Source organism: Dermacentor variabilis, unplaced genomic scaffold (genome assembly GCF_050947875.1).
Source record: "Dermacentor variabilis isolate Ectoservices unplaced genomic scaffold, ASM5094787v1 scaffold_13, whole genome shotgun sequence".
NCBI classification, from domain to species: Eukaryota; Metazoa; Arthropoda; class Arachnida; order Ixodida; family Ixodidae; genus Dermacentor; species Dermacentor variabilis.
The window spans coordinates 31,378,490-31,398,811 of record NW_027460291.1 but is presented as its reverse complement, the minus strand read 5'-3'; the positions used below and the strand labels follow the sequence as shown (position 1 = coordinate 31,398,811).

At 46.9% G+C, this 20,322-nt stretch overlaps 1 protein-coding gene across 6 annotated transcripts in view; it reads right to left on the bottom strand.

Moving 5' to 3' along the window:
- Positions 1-3,334: 3,334 nt before the first annotated feature.
- The window catches only part of LOC142566591 (serine/threonine-protein phosphatase 2B catalytic subunit 2-like), a 145,981-nt gene continuing 128,993 nt past the window's right edge, over positions 3,335-20,322 (bottom strand). For all 6 annotated transcript variants that reach the window (XM_075677429.1, XM_075677430.1, XM_075677431.1 and 3 more), the window contains 2 exons: positions 13,113-13,210; positions 3,335-6,915 (listed from right to left, as the gene is read on the bottom strand). In XM_075677429.1, coding sequence (XP_075533544.1) covers positions 6,749-6,915; positions 13,113-13,210 — 265 coding nt within the window. In that variant the 3' untranslated portion in view covers positions 3,335-6,748. The remainder of the gene's footprint in view (positions 6,916-13,112; positions 13,211-20,322) is intronic.

Here is a 20,322-nt window from a genome sequence, read left to right as displayed (position 1 = left end):
CTTAAGCAGCGCACTTAAATCTGACACGCACACGCTTGGTCCAGCGCCTGTGTATGTCCTTTTTATGTATGCGTGTACGCGTCAGATTTAAGTGCGCTGCTTCAATGTCGTCCTATTCGCTTCAGAGACCTCAGTGCAAAGCTACTTTCACATTGAGAGGACAAACACATGGACGGACAATGCACCCACGTCTAATTCGTTACAAGACACGCTGAATACCTGCGGTGCATATACGCGCAAAGGCAAAACAGGCACAGAGGGTTGTCACAAGCAATAATAGATCAGATACAAAAAGTAAAGCATATTATGTGGCAGAAAAAAAATGTGGAGTATAGAACTGGCCTCAAAGCTCCTTTTACATCAGTGGCCACTTTCACACGGCTTTAGGAAGAAACCAACCTCCTCATAAACGTTACCTTCAGCATTCTCGATGCTGTTATGCCGATTTTTCAAAATGTTCTACACCAGTGGGACGCGAAAGTGACCCGAAATCATGCGCCTACATCGAATACTGCGGCCCGTCCGCGGGAGCCAAGGAGAAAGAGCGTGCCGTGCGCAGCACCAGGAGGAAAGCGCCGCGGGGAGGAGAGTGTCGCTGCTTTCAAATTATCAAGCGGCTTTACAGCCCCCTAAAGTCGCCGAATAAAGCCAAAAGGTAGCGACATGCATTCATCTTGCCGCCGCCCATGCTGCGAGTAGGCAGGAGAGGACTGAGTCTACCAATTGGCGGAGCGCCGTCACGTGGTATTTTTCGCGCCATGTTCTCTACTTTTACTTCTTTTCCACGTCTCGGCACACTCACCATCATGACAGTTCGAAGCTTTCGCAATGGACTTCGGGTGTTTTAGTCAAGTTTCGTGGCTAACCGCGTCATTGAAAAACTGTTTTTGTTTTATGTTAGGCATTAATTTTGAGAGTGCTGGAGGTACAAACGTGTACGAGCGGAGCTTTTCCTTTGTTGACGGGGTACGGGGCTCAGGCATGGGCAAGCTTATGCACGGGTGCTATTCTCAGTTCTCGTTCAGACCTGTTTTCCTGATCGCGCTATCGTCAACAAGTGTATGAAGCTATGGAGTGCGTAGGCTGTGTTCTGTCATATATCGTGCTAGAAACGTAACGTGTTATTTTTGTAGAACTGAAAGTGCGTAGCTTTGTTAGTCCATGCTTTTGTTAGGGGCTGCAAATATATTTTGCGAGGACAAGCTGTTCACTACCTGTGCAAATGATTGACTATTGCGAGTAGGCTTTCTCCACTTCGCCGCCTCGGCAGGATAAACTGGTGCACGAGTTTGTTGGTTCATATTGACTTGGAACTGCGCAAAGGGGGTAAGTGCTCATTGATGGAAACCATTTTTATGCGTAACTTTCGTCCTTGCATACGCTTTGTTCACAAATACAGTACAGGTTCCTCTGCGATGTATGCGCTTGAGAGCCAACGGCACCAGTTTTTCATAAAACCGTAAGACCAATTTCACTGCTAAAGAGATGCCAGCGTGATGACGAAACGACGAGAATAGCCGAGATGTTCCGCGTTATTCAGACGAATATGTCACGCGCCTTGCGCTCGGTCATCATTGTACTATGATGATTAAATTATGAAGCTCCACGAGCTGGACAGCTGGCAGTCGATTGGGTATACGCAAGTACGCACTTCGAGCTGCGCAAACGCATCCGAGTTGTTGAATCGGCAGCTACAGTGATGCACACACGAAAGCGCATCGCCTTTAGGCGTGTACCGGCGAAAGCTTCATCGCAGCCCTTTCACGCCGGGCGTCTTTACAAAGCCAAAGATTCTGATCAATGCAAGAGAAATAACTCGCAAAGGGGGTTGATCTGTGCAAGCCGCGGCAGCGTTTATGCCTACGAATCCAATGCATGACCATGGACGACATAACAAGGCTCTGGTATGTTTACAAACATCGTGTAGTACATTACGCATGCGTTATCAAGTAATTCTGATTTTGTGCTAGTACTCGACACTAAAAGGCATTTGTCCGCCAAACTAGCCTCAAAAACCTTCCAACTGGAAGCAGGCAGCCAACCCGAAGCCACAAAACAAGCGCGCTGTTACGCGCCGAAAAAGCACGAAGAAGATCTGCTTCTGCCAGTTTCACAGCACTCCACCATCGCTCCTAGCACAGCACATAATAATCAAGCCTTAAATACGGTAAACATTTATGCACAAACCAATTTTTATAGTCTCACCTCGTGTAACTCTATGGGCGGCTTCCCAGCGAACGGCCAAACTGCGAGCTACCAGTCCGGGCGAGGAGGAATGCCGCTACCTCCTAGTTATTCAGGGACAGTCCCCCACGTGGCGCGCGCAACGCTATCGGCGATACTCGGCCGTTTCACAGCCTGCCGAGTTGTGCGGTCATTTGCGCTTCGCGAGAGAGCGACAACGCAGCCTCGAACGAGCGCTCTTCACCACTGGTACACTCCTAGACAAATGTACACCCTTTGGTGTGTGTGTATATTGGCCACACAACGATAACCTGTCTTGCTTGCGTTTTTTTTCTTGAAAGCACTGCGCTCGCTACTTTCCAGTCATGCTCAGTCATGCTAACGCGCATGCCGTTCGCGAGTTGGAAGTACCGGGCTCGCAGCATTAAAGGAAATGCGGACAAGACAGATGACGATTATCGTTGTGTGGCAAGATACGAGCAAAGGGTGCAATTTTGTTTAAGAGTGTAGGTCGCGTATGTTCTCTCCAGCAAACAAGCGCGTTGACGCCTAATATACTGCGCTCATTCCGTTTCCTGGGTACACATATCCGAGCTAAAATGAAGCAGACGATGGGAGAGAGAAGCGTTTTCGACGGAGTAATCATGCGCTTTGAGCTAGCTGCTTTACTTTTACCTCGGAGGAAAACGGTCTTGCGTTACGAAGAACGTTTGGTTCAGTGCCTTCATTTGTTTCCTATAGGCAAGACGTCAAGTGTGCATCACACTACGAAAGCAAAACTGGACCCATCAGCGCCACTTCAAACGTGTCGCGCCTACGTCACGCATCGAAGATAATGGCGGAATGTCCAGAATAGAGCCCCAAATCAACTGGGCTTTCCTCCGTGCAGGATAAGTGTGCGATGCATTCCACTTGGAAAACCACAGCGAGCCCTCGAAAATTTCACAATTGCATAATTCTTGAGCTCGGCCAAAGGCTCCCAACTGATTGTGTTCCAATGAATTCAGAGTTATATGACTGCAAGGCTTACATTTGCTTTCATAACTGCCCACAAAAGTTAGCCCTAAAGGCAACCAACACATGAGAGAAGCTCGCGTTCTTCTCTTGCATACTCTCTCTTCTAGCACACATAAGAGGAAGAACCAATTGCTGTGAAGTTCATAATTCATTTTTATTCAACATAAACCAGTCATTATTTTTTTTTACAACAGATACAATTTTCTTGTGTGTGTGTGTGTACAACTATTGCACAACAGATGGGTTATTACACGCCCACATAAGCGTGCCTCTGTCTTCCGCGCTGCCGAAAACAATGAGGCCGTCACTCCTGAGGGAATTCGATAAGACAGTTCGCCAGAGAGCGAGAGAGCTTTTGGAAATATCAAGAAGAGAGATTTTTGTTTAAACATGAATGTGCGTATTTCTCAAAACGCGCAGAGCAGAACATTTTCTCCCCCCCCCCCTGTCAGCAAGAAAGTCCCCAAATCCCCCCCCATGCCACACCCCTCCACTAGACACCCAGGCTAAGATGCGGCCACTGCAGCCTAGCTTGCAGACAGCCTGGGAACACAGCTAGTAATGCTGTAGCCCGTGCAAGGACATGCACACCGAGTGCCTCACTGCCACAGTAGCATTACGAGATGCACCAGACTTTGCCTACTTTTACATTACATAAAGTTTGAGCGAAAACTCTTGCGTGTGGCCTGTGAGGGACTCTGCCACCGTTTCATTAAACGAAATATTGAAAACACTTGCAACCATTCAATTAGGCCCGTGCAGGCAGGAGTGTGCATATGGCCTTGAGCAAGTCCAATGTAGCAAGGTTAAAGCAAAACCCCAGTCACCCACACAAAACACAGCGAATCCTGACTTGTGAGACTACCCCACTTGACTTGTGGTGCAACAACTTACCAAGGTAAACCAACGTAAACCAATACCAAGGTAAACAGCAAGTCACTGCAAGATAGTCAAAAAGGCAGAAGCCAGTGCACGGCCCCCATGCCTAAACAATTACACAGAACCTTCAAACATGGTGTTCGTTCCCCTGCATTGGAAACTAGCAGATGCGTAATGTTCTCAGGTTAGACAAGCAGAGGTGGAGCACAAGTGCCTAACTGGCATTGTGTGCTACTTTTCCAGTCCTTGTCCAGTTTTAGACTTTATGGAGCCACAAGACCATAAACCATTACAGAAAGACTAGATCAGGCACGGCAGCACAAGAAATGCTGCCTGCCACAAAACATCTTGGGCTTCCCACAACCATCGAAACAGACAAGCCTCGACAATATTCGCTGGGCAAGAGTTCAGCATGGAGTATGGCTACACATTTAGACCTTACATTAGTGCGCAGAAGCAGTTATTTCCACGAAAACCACTTCATTAAAAAAAAAAGAATCAGCTGCAACAGGGTCCCACCTTGAACTTTCATCTGGCTGAGCACCACCCAGACAGTACTTGGGCAGGTGCTGTCTGCGTGCTGTCACATGTATGATCTCCCCACACACCTTTCTTGGTTCTCAACCTTCAAGTTTACCTATTTGACAAGATACAACTCAATGCTGACATGCTCTGATTCGGAACAGTCCCAGACAGATCACCAGCTGGAACATGGATGAGTGGCGTTGCATGAGTTCCCTCCTCAACACACACGCTTGGCTGGTTTGGCAGCAGGTGGCCTCCCACAGCAGCATCAGTGGAGGGGAGAGACAGGGGAGGCTGAAGTAGATAAACGGCGCAACGTACCAGGGAAAAGTTCCACGCCATTTCATGTTGGCCCTCCGGTGTGTACGAAGGACAGCAAGAAGACAGACAGGTTAGCAACAGTGGACAAAATATAAGGAAGAGGACCAAACAATAAGCCGCATCATGAAACGGAAACAGGCGACTTCTCAGAGCAGGGAGAAGGAAGACAAAGGGAGAGGAAGAAAATTAAAAGAGAAGCATTTGCACGTGCAGTATGTATAATATGTATATGAATATTATATGTATTATATATATATATTAGTTCTTCTTTCACAAATTGCCACCAGCCATCGGGAATGGACGCGCATGAGAAATCAAAAACAGTTCTCCAGGTGATGGCTTTCTGTATATACATACATATACACATATTCATATATATACACATCAATATATATATATATATATTTATATATGTATATATACATATATATAGACACATATACAGGGCATGAAAGAAAAGGGGGAAAAAGGGCATGGCCAAGATGCAAGAACAAGGAAGAAAACAATTGAGTAGAGCAAGAGAGACATTGCACGGCAATTTCCCGATGTGAAAATTGCATCGCAGCCCAAGTGACCCCTGTGTCAGGCCTGTTTTTTTTTTCCCCTCTTATGTACACTCGTGTATGTATAGAGTTACCCTCGGGTCTCGCCAGGTGCGCACACCCATCCCCCCACAAGCCCATCAATGACTGCCGCGCTTTGCTGCACACGGTGCACGCACGGCTGGCCCATAGACATGCCCCAACCTGGCTTGCAAACCTACCATCCCTTCCTCAGTGGCAGCAGTCAATACAGCTGCTGACAGCAGTGGTGCATGGAAAGGGGGCACGCATGCGCAATACAGCGAGAGCTGCTCCCCTCCAACGATAGTGCCCCACAGGAACGAGCGAGCCCTTCCCCCCTTTCTTCATACAGCATCCCCCTCCCCTCACAATTGGCGGCGACATTCTGTATCGTCTTCCACTGAACACACACACGCACGATTTGCAAGAAGTTGAACACGAGGGCAGCCACAGCAAGGAGGAAGGGAATGGGAAGCAGCGGCAAAACAGGCCCGTTGCTGTACACAGAAAGAAAAAAAAAAGGAGGAACAAACCTATGTGTGTGTATATATGTAAAAAAATATGACACAAATGGGGCGGTGCAGTGCAGCAGCACAGTGTTTCGGCATCCCGTATGCGTGCGCGCGCTGCCCGTGTGACGCTGCTTGACCGGGCACAAAATACACTAGCTGAAAAGGTGACCAGAACAACAGCAACAACAAAGGGCAAACAGTGAAGAGCCCCCACGGCCAGACACACACACACATCAGTGCTTTGCGGAGCATCGTGAGGGCACTCTGAACCTGCGCTCCCAAAAAGGCAAAAGAAACAGCACAAAAGAAAAAAGTCCACAACTGCTCACTATCACTCACCAACTTATAATAACTTAGCAGGAAATGAAAATCGCACAACAGTGGGCACAGAAAAGCAGAGTGACGCAAAATTAAAAAAAAAAGACCATGGTGCACTGCACACTGAGAAAAGACGCAGGGGGTGTGCACACGTCAAAAGAGAAACAGAACGGCAGGAGTGGCAAGCTGCCCACCGGGAGAGAGAGAGAAAGCCGCGTGGCAAGCAGTCTCCTCGTCGCACATGCAGCACACACTCTGCGCCGTGGCATCGTCAGTGCACAACAAGGGATGATGAGATGGGAAGTGGGAAGAGCAGTCGAGAGCGAGGCACTTAACAAGGAAGGAGGAAACCGAGGATGACGAGAGAGGAACTGGGCAGGAGGAGGAGGGGGAGGAAAGGAGAGCAGTGGGAGGGGGGCGAGACCCCCTTCAGGAGCCAGCCGAGTTGCTGCCACCATGCTCCTCCTGCGGCGATGAGGGCCCCCCGTGCGGCAGCGGCGCATCCTTGCGGGGTGGCATACGCTCGTTGATCTTGTCCAGACCCTTGGCCTCCTCGAAGCTGGTGATCTTGTGGTGCGGTGAGAAGCCCGCCAGTGCTGTGGGAGGATCGACATTAGGCCAAAGCTCTTATTTGTGGAACAAATGCTCAAACACAGGAACTCCACCACTGTTTGCATGCCACAAGTTGACATCCTCACATTTTTACTGACTGCACTAAAATTCAATGCAGTCACATTTCATTGCCTTTTTCTTGCAAGCGTATTTATGCTCATACCTACCTTTGTGTTCCATGAATTTTCAAAAGAATGCAAAATTCAAATAAATGAATTTAACTGGATTGTGGGGTTTTACGTGACACAGCCACGATTTCATTATGAGGCACACCGTAGTTGGGGACTCTGGATTAATTTTGACCACCAGAGGATCTTTACCGTGCTCTCAATGCACAGGAAACGGGTGCTTTTGCATTTTGCCCCCACTGAAATGCAGTCGCTGCGGCTAGGATTTGATCCTGTGACCTTGTGCTTAGCAGTGCAATACCAAAGCTGCTAAGCCACCGCGGCGAGTAAAATCAAATGTGGCACATGTCCAATCGAGTAAACTTGGCCTGGACTTCCACCCCCCCACTAGACTCCTGTGATGCACAATCCACACCTCACATGGCACCACTGACCCACCTACAAGGGGTATAATTCAAACAACCAGAAAAGCCTATTTGTACAGGTGGGTCCACTGTTAGAGGGAAAACCCAAGTGCGTGGTTCATGCTCTGTGCAGCGCCAGTGACAGGAAGCGGCCAAAAGCAAGTGTATTCACAAAACGACGTAGGGGCAGCACACGCCGCACATCATCTACTACCAAACCACTCCTTTGCATTGCTCATGCGTGGCTGCCCTGCCATGCAATTGCAAATCTGTTTCCATCTGTTGTGTGATAAGATCCAAATGCGAAGCTTCCACCGAAAAAATGGGGCTTCATGTCGTTAATAATGTTCTGAAAGCTCCATCATTTCTATGCTCTTAGCATCCAGATTGCTGGCAGGTCGAGTGCAACTGTTCTCCTTTAAATTGCATTCATCGCAACCGCAGCTCAAGACGTGGGGGTTAGGCAGCAGTCAGTACACAGCATGTGCTGCCCGTGTCATTTCGCGCATGCGCTTGGTTTTTGTTACTTCTCATATATGGCACTGACCGGAGCATGAGCCACGCGCTTGTGTGTTCCCTCTAACAGTGGACCCACCTAAAATGCCTGTGACATAGTGCCTGTCGTAATAAATGCCACCAGTATTTCACTCACAAATGGCGTTTATTACATCCAGTCACCGAGTGGCAATTAAGACACGCTCAATTATTCGGACTGCTTCACAACACCACCATAGACCCCCCATAGACAATGTGTAACGACGGCAGAAATTTTAAACACCCCAACCTTACAGTGCACCATTTAATTTGGACTCCACCTGTATGACTGTGCTAATTTGATCCCAGAGTCTAGCACAAATAGCAATATTTTGTCTCTGATACGTCACCAGCATTGCCACGGTGAGAAGCAATGGCTGCACAATATTGGCCAAAAGAACTTTGTTCCGACAAAGAACATCGTTGCTTGCGAGGTAAGGTGCCTTTCTTATTGCTTGCATCAAAGCATCCCCTAATGCTTAATTTGTGTTTATTCTTCCGGCCTGCTGATCAGCAGTGACAATTGAGACAAATGTGACAATTTGTACGTTGCATGAAAATGGGGGTGTCCTTAGTATTTTGAATATTCTGCTGGGACTCATCAGCTCGCATGTCGTCAACTGTTATTCAGTAGAAAATGCAGCACTAAGGTTCTGCGTTCCGCTGTGAACAATTATGTGCTAAGATACGGCCTCCCGATTGCACTTTTCGTGTGTTAGGGTCCGTTACCTGTTTTACTGAAAATCGAAATACCTTATGTGCTCGCATAATGTTTGCACATTTCTGTAAAAAAAAAAAAATTGCCGTAAATTCAGGGGTGCTATCATTACAAGGGTTAAATTTCTTGCGAAAAGAAAATTTTTTTTTTTCATCCCGCATTTGCTGTGGAACACCAAAACAAAAATGGCGGCCGGCGAAGCAAGCCAAACATGCTGAATGCGATTTCTTTTCTTTTCACGAGTACATTACGCGCATTGAAACAGTTTCTTCCATATAAGTAATGAATAATATTGTTAATATTGGCAAGTCTGCAGCAATAACGTAGACATGTCCACTTTGAGGGGACAGAAACAGAGATGGGCTTGCTTAGCTGCCAGTGACATAGAAACACATGGCGGGTATGCTGCGGAAACTGCAGCATTTGTCTTCATACTATCTTAATACGGACGGCACGTTTCTGCTAAGGGTGAATGAAATGAATGAATTAGTGGTTTTTATTGGTGCAAGGGCCTCCGCTTAGGGTGGGCAAATATTTTAGCTGTGTTACAAGTGTCAGCGTTTTAATAGGGTACGCTCCTAACATATTAGTGTAAACGTGGCTACTATCGCTGCCGCTCGCGATTTGTTGCATGCCCACGAGTGCAGACAAGAAGAATCGAAAGGCGGCTTTTTTGTTGTTGTTGGCCACAACCATTATGAAGCCTACAAATAATAAAGCCAAGGCAAGTTTGGTTGTAAGTTTCTTTTTTTTTTTTTAGGGAAATGTGGAAAGTGATGAAAGGAATAAAATGGGGCATCTGCTTAAGAATGTTTGGTGCGTGCAAACCAGTTGGTATGTCATGAAGAGTCATTCGCGTAGCATTCAACAGATGGCAAGCGCAATCATCATTAACAAGGCTTGGCACATGATATATCGTTGCGGCAAGTTCGGGGTGCGATCATTACACAGGAAAGAAAAAAACCGCATTTTGACGACAAAATTCAGGTGTGTGATCAATATGCGAAGGAGATCATTATGCAAGTAAATACGGTTGCTGCTTGTGGAAGAGCTTTCTTTCCAGCTTAATTTGATGCGTGCATCAGTCACTTACATACAATGAATGTAGGACCTGGAAATATTAATGCCAAGTATACCCGTGGCATTGTGCGTGAATAGCCGAATATTGTGCAGCATTGCCATCTAGACCACGCAAATATACATGGCCACAATGTCACCTTTCAGTGGATACTTTCCCACTGTGGTGTGATATGGAACAAACTAGCAGACACTGATGCGAGAACTGCTTTAAACAATGCTTCTGAAGTACGCATTCCGTTCTCACAAATAGACACAAACACCCTACTTTGTTGCGTAATACGCAACCGTATGTTGGAACACTGGACCAAACCAGATTGACGACACAGGTGAGTACACAAATTGGACCAAGAAATGAAATTTCGTATGCCTCAAGCTCAAAAGAAGCCAAACGAGCATGGTGCACTGGATTTGCCTTGGTGTCGCATTCACCAACCGTTATAAGCATATGATAGGTTGCAGTGATAATAGCCCAAACTATGAATACTGCAAGGTACGTACAAGAAAAACTATCATATATTTTGTGTGTGTCCTGCACACGCACAAGAAAGACAGTAACTGGTCTCTTGAGTTGCAAACGTCGATAAGAGGCCACTATCAAACGAGTTTCTTTTAGGTCCTTGGCCTAATGCAAACAGTGCAGCCCTGATAACGCCCCAAGTGCCCCTATAACCTTTTTCCAAGCCACTGGGCTGGACGCACAGCTTTAGAGATGCTACAACTCTGAATTTGTATATACGCATCTCTTCCTCATACTATTATCATCATTCATCAGCCCTCTTCATCCCGCTCCCTTCTCAGTGTAGAGTAGCAGGCCAGAGTAAGTTATAGCTCAGGCCGACCTCTCTGCCTTTCTGTAAATAAATCTCTCTCTCTTAAAGCACACCTAATTTTTTTTTAGCAAGAAAACATGGCTAATGATTACGGTGCAGTAAAACCTCTTTACACTGTACCCACTTAAACAGTAGTTTCGTTTTAAAAGTAGTAAAGTCCAATCCACGACTGAGCGACCATTGAACATATTGCATTTTGTATCAGCATAAACCGTGCCAGCTTATTGCGTACGTGTTCATTAACACATAGTGTTTCCACTTTTCATCGCGCAAACACGGCAGTGCGTCATCTCGCATCGGGCAGCCCGGCAGAACAACAAGCCTCAGAGATAGGAACAACGGCCTCCAAGCGCCCTGTGCATTTGCGCGTGAAGCCACATCAACATCATTTCGGTGCCGTGCCAGAGAGCATTGTGGCGTCATGCAAGCGAGGACTCTCGTCATGCTGAAGCTCGGATAAAAAAGATGCCGGGTGCTCAGCATAGAAGAAAAATTAGACATTGTTCGTGCTGTCGAACGTGACACGAAGAAGTTGGCGCTGGCACAAGACAGGGATCTGCTGTTGACTACGGTTGCTCGGCAGCGCTGCTGCAACCGCGAAGAGATGTTGGCTACGAGGTTCAACTTTTCGCCCTCATTGCCTGTGTTGTTGCCGAAGTGTGGAATAGAGACGGTGATGAGGACGACACGGAAAGTGACAGCACGGGCGATTCAGGCCCGACAGTGGCAGAAGCTCCGCGTTACGTCAGCCTCATGAATGCAATCGTCGCGACGAGAACAGCACCCCGCAATGAAAAAGGCGCGCCACGACTTCTGCAGTGCTACCGCGCGCATACACAGAGAATACGTAACGTGAACGAGGAAACTGCCATGCGAGTGTTTGCCGAGCAGAGAGGGCTGGCTGAAAAGCTGGCACGAAGCTTCAGTAAGTTTGAGGCCGCTGTCGTTGCTGCTAGGCCGCCGCGGCATCAAACGAAAATAACACTTTTGTCGCGCGAAGTGAATAAATACTGCGTGTTTTTTTAACCCTTTCATCACACTCTCTCCAAGTTCCGTTTTTGACAGGTAAGTGGGCGATCTCGTGCTATTTCGGTTGAACAGTACTACGGTTTAGTACATACATTTTTCCTAGCTCCGGGCAACTACGGTTTAACGAGGTTTCACTGTATTCCATAATGCGAAATTTGAGCACAGCTCGATACGTGTTTTCATTTCGCGATATAATGAGGCAAAGAATTTGAGACCGAATTCCCCACATCAAATGGTGGTGGGCCAGTGCCGTCGGCGCCTTCGCAGAGAGAGGGGCAGTATGGCAACGCTAGCATGATGAGCGGCATCGGAGCCAGTAGTGTAAAGAAGACGACTAAGGTGCGAACAGTGGCACGAGTGCGAGGGACAGTATGGGAAAGCTGGCATCATGAGCAGCATCAGAGCCAGCTGTGGAAGACGACGACGAACGCATGAGCAGTGGCACAAGCGCATTTGCGCGGTTATGCCAAGGGGCACCAATGAGCCAGCTGTCTTAGAGGACGATGACAACAAATGCATGAGCAGTGGCGTGTGCTATAAAGTAGGTAAGGGTCTCGTATGTGTTGCGAACGGCGAACGGTTTCCTAAAGTCAGCTTCGCCACAATACATTGTTGTTATGCGGTAAAGCATACAAACGCCACAAAGGCAGTTTTGGTTTCGTGTCCAATTGCACCGCATAGCCAATTGGCAGTGAAATTTCCTTGAAAAAATAAAAACAAAAGGCAGGTGTTAGAATTGAGCAAATACCATAAATACCGTAATCAGACATTGAGGGCAACAGTTATTGCTTGAGAATCTTCCTAGGGAAAGCGGAAAATAGGCATTTGACAGAATTTTGTGTGTATTCAATGCCTTCACTGTTCCCCAAGCTGCACCGAGACAGTCTCTGCCACTAAAGGGGTCGCTATTTAGGTCACCATAGGGGTCAGGCGTGTGCATGCCAACTGGTCAAGTTTGAATTAACCAGCAAGGGCCAATTTTATGATCGAAATAACAAAAGTTTGAGCCCACAGAAATGCATGGACGCCAGCCAGGACCGAATAAACCGAAAATTGAATTAACCAGAGCCAAATTATCAGAAGTCTACTGTACCAGCACTGCCAGAGGGGCAGATCCGATGGTGGTACGATTCATTTAAAGGCCAATGGCAAGCATGAAGAAACAACTGCACTCATTTTAGAAAACGAAATGACAAGGATGCCAAAGTTGATGGCAAGCAAAGCCACTTGCATTGGATGACACTGACATCTTGTCAAAGCTGAAACCCAGGCACTGAGCATGCTCAAACCGACATCTTAAACTACACACAGAAGTCAATCACATATATGAATGCACTGCAAATATCTTTAGCCTGCAAGTGAACACTGTGAATTTGGCATTCATCGGTGGTAAACATGCGAAGGTATCATAGCACATGCTGTTCATGCAAATCAGGTGCACGGCACAGTGGTGCTCACCATTGCGCAGAGAGGTTTTGCCGCCAGAGAGTGCTCCCAACGGCAGAGTCCCAGTGGGTGTGAGTCCTTTAAGCTGAAGAACGCTTTCGCTTTCTTCCCTGCATCAGAAATAGGATAAAAAAGACTGAATACTTATGCCACAAATTCAACCATATTTCTCAATCCTGGACAAAGTTTACAAATTCATGATAGTTTGCTGGTGCAAGTGATGTGACCAGTGAGCAGCCAGCAAGTTTTCCCGAGTGCTAATTCAAGTGCTTTAGCAACAAAACTTGCACGGTTGAGCACCTCTACAACGAAATGACCTATACAACGAAGGAATAATTCTGTCCTGGTTCCATTGTGAGCTGTGTGGTTTGCTACCTTTACAATGAAGTTACCTGCGTCATGAATGATTTCAGGTCTCAAGCACTTCCCTATAAAGGCATTCACCAAAAGCTTAATGGTGTTGAAGGGCATACACGCACACATAGATAAGAAATAAACTGGGCAAGTCAGTTCCCTGAAGCCCACAGTCATCCACTCTTTGGTAAATGCCTCATCAGTGTCACGACAGATTAGCCTACATGACAGATCAGTCTCCAGGTTTCTATGCAATTTAGGCTGCTATGAGTGCTAGAATACTTATAACGGTTTTCCTGTAAAAGCAGGCAACATTTTACCTTTATCTGTATACAGTGCAGTCTACTTTTCCTCTTCTGTCACAAATTATGATCGACTGTCGGTACATGTGCAAAGCTTAGGTAATTTTATGCCAGGGTGCTTGAGACTCCAGTCAAAGCAAATCGAAGTGGCAGAAGGAATCTGTGCATTTTATGATGAGTCATAATAATTGTAGAGTAACTAAATATTTGAATACTGTAAAGTCAGCCATGCTACATTTCTTCATAAAAAGGATTCAATCACCCGCTCAATATACGGGCAGAAGTTATTTATTGGCCGCAAGCATTTCAAGAAAGGTACTGAAGGGGGTTACAGAGATACCACATATAACGATATATTGGCTATAACGATGAGCCGGCTTAAGAGTGTCAACTTATACATTAGGGCTACGAGAAAAAAAGCCATATATAATGATACGGTATTTACCACCATATCGGATATAACAAACATTTTTCAAAATTTTGCCTTCTGGACACCATTTTCCATGCAGAATAATAGTGAAATTTGTATTCCTATGTTCTCCTTAAACGAACAATGCCGAGATGGGGCGATACGTTTGCCTACGCGCATTTGTATCTGCCACCATTAACTGCGCAGCGCGCCCCACCCACATGCCACAAGATGGCGCCAGCCGCCTCGTGTCCACATCACGCACGATCAAGCTGCGCATGAGAGAAAAAAAAAAAAAAAAACAGTGTGAAGCGAAATGGCGCTTTGTCCCCTTCTCAGCGAGCGCAGAAATGCGCTGCAAAATAAGCTGCGCACAGCCCTGTTGATAGAAGGCACCGCCGACAAAGCGTAATGGTGTATCGCTTGAGACAAAACTGCAAATTTTTCAAGGCCTAAAGTGTGACCTCACACAGGAGCGCCGCGATCATGACTGCCACAACCAAGGGCCATGCCAGTGACATTACCGAGCACTGCAAGCATGCTGCTACTAACGACAAAACAGGTGGTGCTTAGGTGGAGGAGTTTGTGAATGCAGATACAGTGAAACCTCGTTAAACCGTAGTTGGCTGGAGCTCGGAAAAAGTACGTACTAAACGGTAGTACTGTTTAACCGAATAGCATGAGATCGCCCACTTACCTGTCGAAAACGCAACTCAGAGAGAGTGCGATGAAAGGGGAAAAAAACATGCAGTATTTATTCACTTCGCGCGACAAAAGTGTTATTTTCGTTTGATGCCGCGGCGGCCTAGCACGACGACGACAGCGGCCTCAAACTTACTAAAGCTGCGTGCCAGCTTTTCAGCTAGCCCCCTCTTCACGGCAAACACTCGCATGGCGGATTCCTTGTTGGCGTTACATATTCTCCGTGCACGTGCGCAGTAGTGCTGCAGAAGTCCCAGGGGCGCCTTTTTCATTGCCGGGTGCCGGAGTTTGGAACACTTTTCGTTTGGAATAGAGTTACGTTATCGAGCCCCTGTTCTCGTCGCGATGATTGCATTAATGAGGCTGATGTAACGCGCAGCTCATGCCACTGTCGGGCCTGAATCACCCGTGCTGTCGCTTTCCGTGTCATCCTCATCATTGTCGCTAGTCGACACTTCGGCAACAACACAGGCAACGAGGGCGAAAAGTCGAACCTCGTTGCCGACATGTCTTCGCGGTCGCAGCAGCGCTGCCGAGCAACTTCGCATTCCAAATGCCAACAGCAGATCCCTGTTGCGTGCCAGCACCGACTTCTTCCTGTCACAGTTGATAGCACGGACGATGTCTAATTTTTCTTCTTTGCTGAGCACTCGGCGTCTTTTTTTATCCGAGCTTCGGAACGACGCGAGTCCTCGCTTGCACGACGCCATAACGCTCTCTGGCACGGCGTCGAAATCATGTTGATGTGGCTTCACGCGCAAACGCACAGGGCACTTGGAGGCTGTTGTTCCAATCTCTGAGGCTTGTTGTTCTGCCGGGCCGCCCAATGGAGATCACACACCGCTGCGTTTGCGCGACGAAAAGTTGAAACGCTACATTTTAACCGATGCGTATGCAATAAGCTGGTACGGTTTATGCGGATACAAAACACATAATGTTGAATGGCCGCTGAGACGGGGATTTGACTTGACTACTTTTAAAACGAAACTACTGTTTAAGCGGGTACGGTTTAACGAGGTTTTACTGTAGTGACGTCTCGTTATGCAGAGAGATCGGGGTGATTGTCGTGACAGACAGCGGCGTTGTGTGACGGGGGCGACGAGACTGACAATGACCCGTCTTTGACACCGATCCCGATGTTCACGCGAAGTGCACTGTCGTTGAGCGAGTCGCTCAGTGATTTCATTCACATTTAATTATTACCACTAGTGCTCGCACAGCAGCTGGACACCGCAGTTGTGAACCGAAAACTCTCGCGAAAGCAAGTGCAGATTTCAGACTATTTCAGCACACGTAATGCTTACATACGCTTTTTAGAGGTATAAATAAGCTTCCTTTTTTTTACAGGTTACTTTATACGTCTATTTTTCAGCGGAAGTGGCAAATTTGGTTTTGGAGCTACAAAGGTATGTTCAGTAGCTTTTTCTTAACGGCAGTTTACGGCCGTCAGTTTTTACGGATCAGATTTTCCGTTCTTGATATCATTATAAGAGGATTGAAATGGGAACACCTAAATGTGTTCAAGAGGCTACAGTCATCGAACATCATCGATGAACAAAGAAGTACCTCACAAAATGAAACATTCAGCATGTAAGCCAATTGCAAAGCGTTTGCATCTCCCGCTTGGGTTAAGAGCAAGCTTCAGCTAGGGCCCAGCTCCGATACCACCTATTCAAATACTGTATTGACTTGATTCTAACACTCCCTCTATTGTAACGCACACCAGTTTTCCGTGACCAAAAAATAAAAATAAGAGTACAATACTGTGCCCCTCGTGCTTTCATATAGAAGTACTATTTTCTCTCATTTGGAAAAAAACAGATTTATTCCCAATAGACTAAAGTTGCGATGAATAAAACCACAAATGGAAGCAGCGTACCTTGCCACCAAGATCTTCACTGTGCCAGTACGAGTCGCGTGGGGCAACAGATATGACTCGTCACTATCACACAACTCCTTATCGCAATCAACAGACCAAAGCATTTCATCCTTGGTGCTGTCCATGGCATTCAAAATCCCTCACTTTTTAAAGGCCTTGTTAACCACGGCAGACGGGAAGTCCTGCAGCTAGGCATGCTTCATTTTTTTGGCAAGCGTCAATTCGTGGCAGCCACTGACAAGTCATTCGGAGTAGAGCGCCCAAATTCTATCTTTCACTGCCTTGTTCAAACAAACATTGAGTGGCTGGAGCTGTGATGTCATGCCGACGGGTATCACAACAAGGTCGGTGTTGCATGCAGCCAGCTTGTCCTTGATGCGCTGGTCAAGGTGGCACATGAACGCGTCAAGCACTAGCATCCCATGCAGACCCAAACTTCCGTCAAGTCTCTTCCGCCAGACGTTACCAATCCAGTCAGCGACAAAGTCCATGGTTGTCCAACCTTTTCCATTTGCGCGCACAATCGTGCCACTCGGAAACACAATTCCTTTTGGGAGTGTCTTCCATCTGAGGATAAGATACGGGGGCTGCCCATCTGCAGTGCAACAAAGCATTGCGGTGACTAATTTTTTTCGTGGCCGGAAGACAAAACACGCACTTGCTTCGCCCCTTGCTTTTCAACGGTTGTGGTGGCAGGCATGTCAAAGTAGAGCGGTGTCTGATCGCCATTTCCAAACTGTCCGATGTGGTAGCCGTTTCTATGGCGCAACTTCAAAACGTAACACTGAAAACTGTGCAATTTTTCTTGATATTCTTGGTGCAATTTTTGGCATATCCCTGTTCGCCTTCTAAGAGAAAAGCCTTTTCTTTTCATAAAATTTGATAGCCAGCACCTGCTCGCTTTGAAGTCACTCCGCATTAGCCCTTTCTGTAGGGCTAACTGCATCGCCCGTACTTTGAGCAGATCAGTCATCACAGGCTGCTGTGCCACTCACTGCTCTTGCACGTATTCTGCGAGCAGCTCTTCTATTTCGGTGAAGCGGCCCTGCTTTGGTCCACTGAAACCCTTCCTTGTTGCTTGCAGGCGAAAATATTCTTCTCTTTGCACCAGTCCCACACGCAAGTTCAAAAGCGTTAGGTTTTGGGTGAGTTGGTTGTATATGGTTGTACAGGTACACACATAAGTTTCGGGAACTCGGAACGCCCATGATGCGGCTCAATTTCCATCAGTCTACGCGCACATGGTAACTTTCCTTTTAAATGCGGCATCATGGTGGACTCGGCGTGCCTTCCCAGTAGGTGATTTTATGCCGATTGAATAAACACACAAAACGGGAAGACTGGTGGTAGACTAGTTTACACCAGCGCCTGGTTACACGTACAACATGAAGGTATGTACATGGAGGAAGCTACGGCAGCTAGGCTAGAAGCACGTACGAGGCGGCCATTTTTCGAATGCCGATGGTGATATGGTAATGCGGATTTATGGTCGTACTTGATTCTAACGCGCATGCAATTTTTGGACCCGTTTTATCAGAAAAAAAGTGCGCATTAGATTCGAGTAAATACGGTACATCTAAAACACAGAAACACTTTTCCGAAATAACCACTGGGTTGATTTTAATGAAGCTTCTTGCACGTGAGGGTTAAAATTATATTCTAGTGACTGTTGGAAGCGAAACTTCGATTTAAAGGGACACTAATGGCAAATGCTAAGTCGATGTGGACTGTTTAAATACCATTCCAGAAACCTGGCAACACTTGTTTCGTGCTAAGAAAAAGACAGTCTACAAGAAAATTGCATCTGAAGGGTCCGAATGCCTTTTTCGAAATTAATATCTCCCGCCACCAACCGGGAGAGTGGCGACTTTGCATACGCCATCACCACCCTCTGCTGCCATCAGTGGGTAATATAACAGCACCTGGCAGATGGTGGTACCGAGTAATTCGCCACTGCAGCTGGTCAAGTGGCGTAGACTGCTCGTGCATCCCGTGACATCACATGAAAATAGAATTCTCTGCTACTTGCAGTTTGTGCGAGCTTTGCGAGCCATCAAAACTAGCACAGCACTATGCGTTAACAAAAATATTGCAACGCAAAAGTGTGGGCGGTGCAGATTCGGGCGAAAACGAAACCTTTTGACAGCACGTGCCGTTGTCAAGGGTAATTTCAATTAGATTTTTCTAAAAATGATATAGAACTGAACTAGCATTTTATTTCGTCTTATAATATAAGGGTGTTTTTTGCAACGAGTGGTTGAGTACTAGTGACAGACTTTGATAGAGGAGTGCTTTTATCATCAGGTAAGTACTTGAATGTCCCTGGGGAGTCTAATCATGCCCTGCATTTACCTCAATTTCTCAATTATTAAGGCTTTGTTTACAATAATATTGATGCCTTAGACATTCTCGAGCACCAATTTATCCCTTTAGCTTCACTATATTGACTTTAGTGTCCCTCTAAGGCCTCAATTTTTTTAACAGGAATATTCAAAATTAGTTTTAATGAAATAGAAGCATAAAGTTTACAAATTCATAGAGAACAGATATTGCAGTTCTGCAAACTGCATCCGTTAGAGAATTCAAAGTAGACAAATTTAATACATCAATTAATATCTTGCATGAATCTGTTACATTGTTTACAAGGGTTATGCCAAAGTCCTGCTCACATATTATTGGTATACAGTAGAACCCCGCTGTTACGTTCCTCACTGCTGCATTTTCCCGGCTGCTACGTCGTTTTCATCCGGTCCCGGCATAGCTTCCATAGAATCCAATGTATAAGGAACCCCGCTGTTATGTAGTAGCTGTGAAAACGTTCCAGCATGATGCGTCGCCACCCGAACCCGCCTGGGCTAAAGTAGGAAACGCGCTCCAACCGCCATTTTGGCTTTTGACAAGTTTTGACCGGGCTTGGCTATGGAACTGGCTGCAAGAAGTCTCACGCCGGTTCGAGAGGCCGCCGCTAGGTGGCCATTCGTGAAAAATGCTCTCACTACCATCACTGTGATTACGGTCACCGCATGGTTTGTTGGACGGGTCAACTCACGGAGGAAGGAAACTCAGGAGAGGCCCTGACGTCACTCTTTGTGAAGCTATAGCTAAAGGGAAGCAGGAAGTTGGCGTTGCTCCGTCTATCGCCCCCTCCCCCCTTCCCCAGCTCTCTTGTTTACATTTCTCGCGAAACCATGCCGCGCTGCGCGCAACCGGGCTGCTCGGACGCGCGCGCCGCGCAGCAATACTAAACAATCGTTACCACGTTAGCATGATTACGCCAAAGAGGGCAAAATTTCCCGCGGATATTCCTTCGTCTGTTGCCATTGCCGTGGCGCAGTGACGACAAGGAGCACGAGCCGCATGATGCCGGGGAGTTGCCAAATCCTAGCTTTGGAGAAGTGATCGCGGCTCTGGACCTCCTCCGCAGGTACGTCGCACCTCACAGCGACGCTGACAGCAATGCGGCCTTCCAGGCTATTGAGAAACATGTGGCGATTTCTAGCGAGCAAAAGAAACAGCAAGCCACGATTCTAGACTTTCTTAAGTCCTAAGCACACTCTGTGGAAATAAATTGTCTAT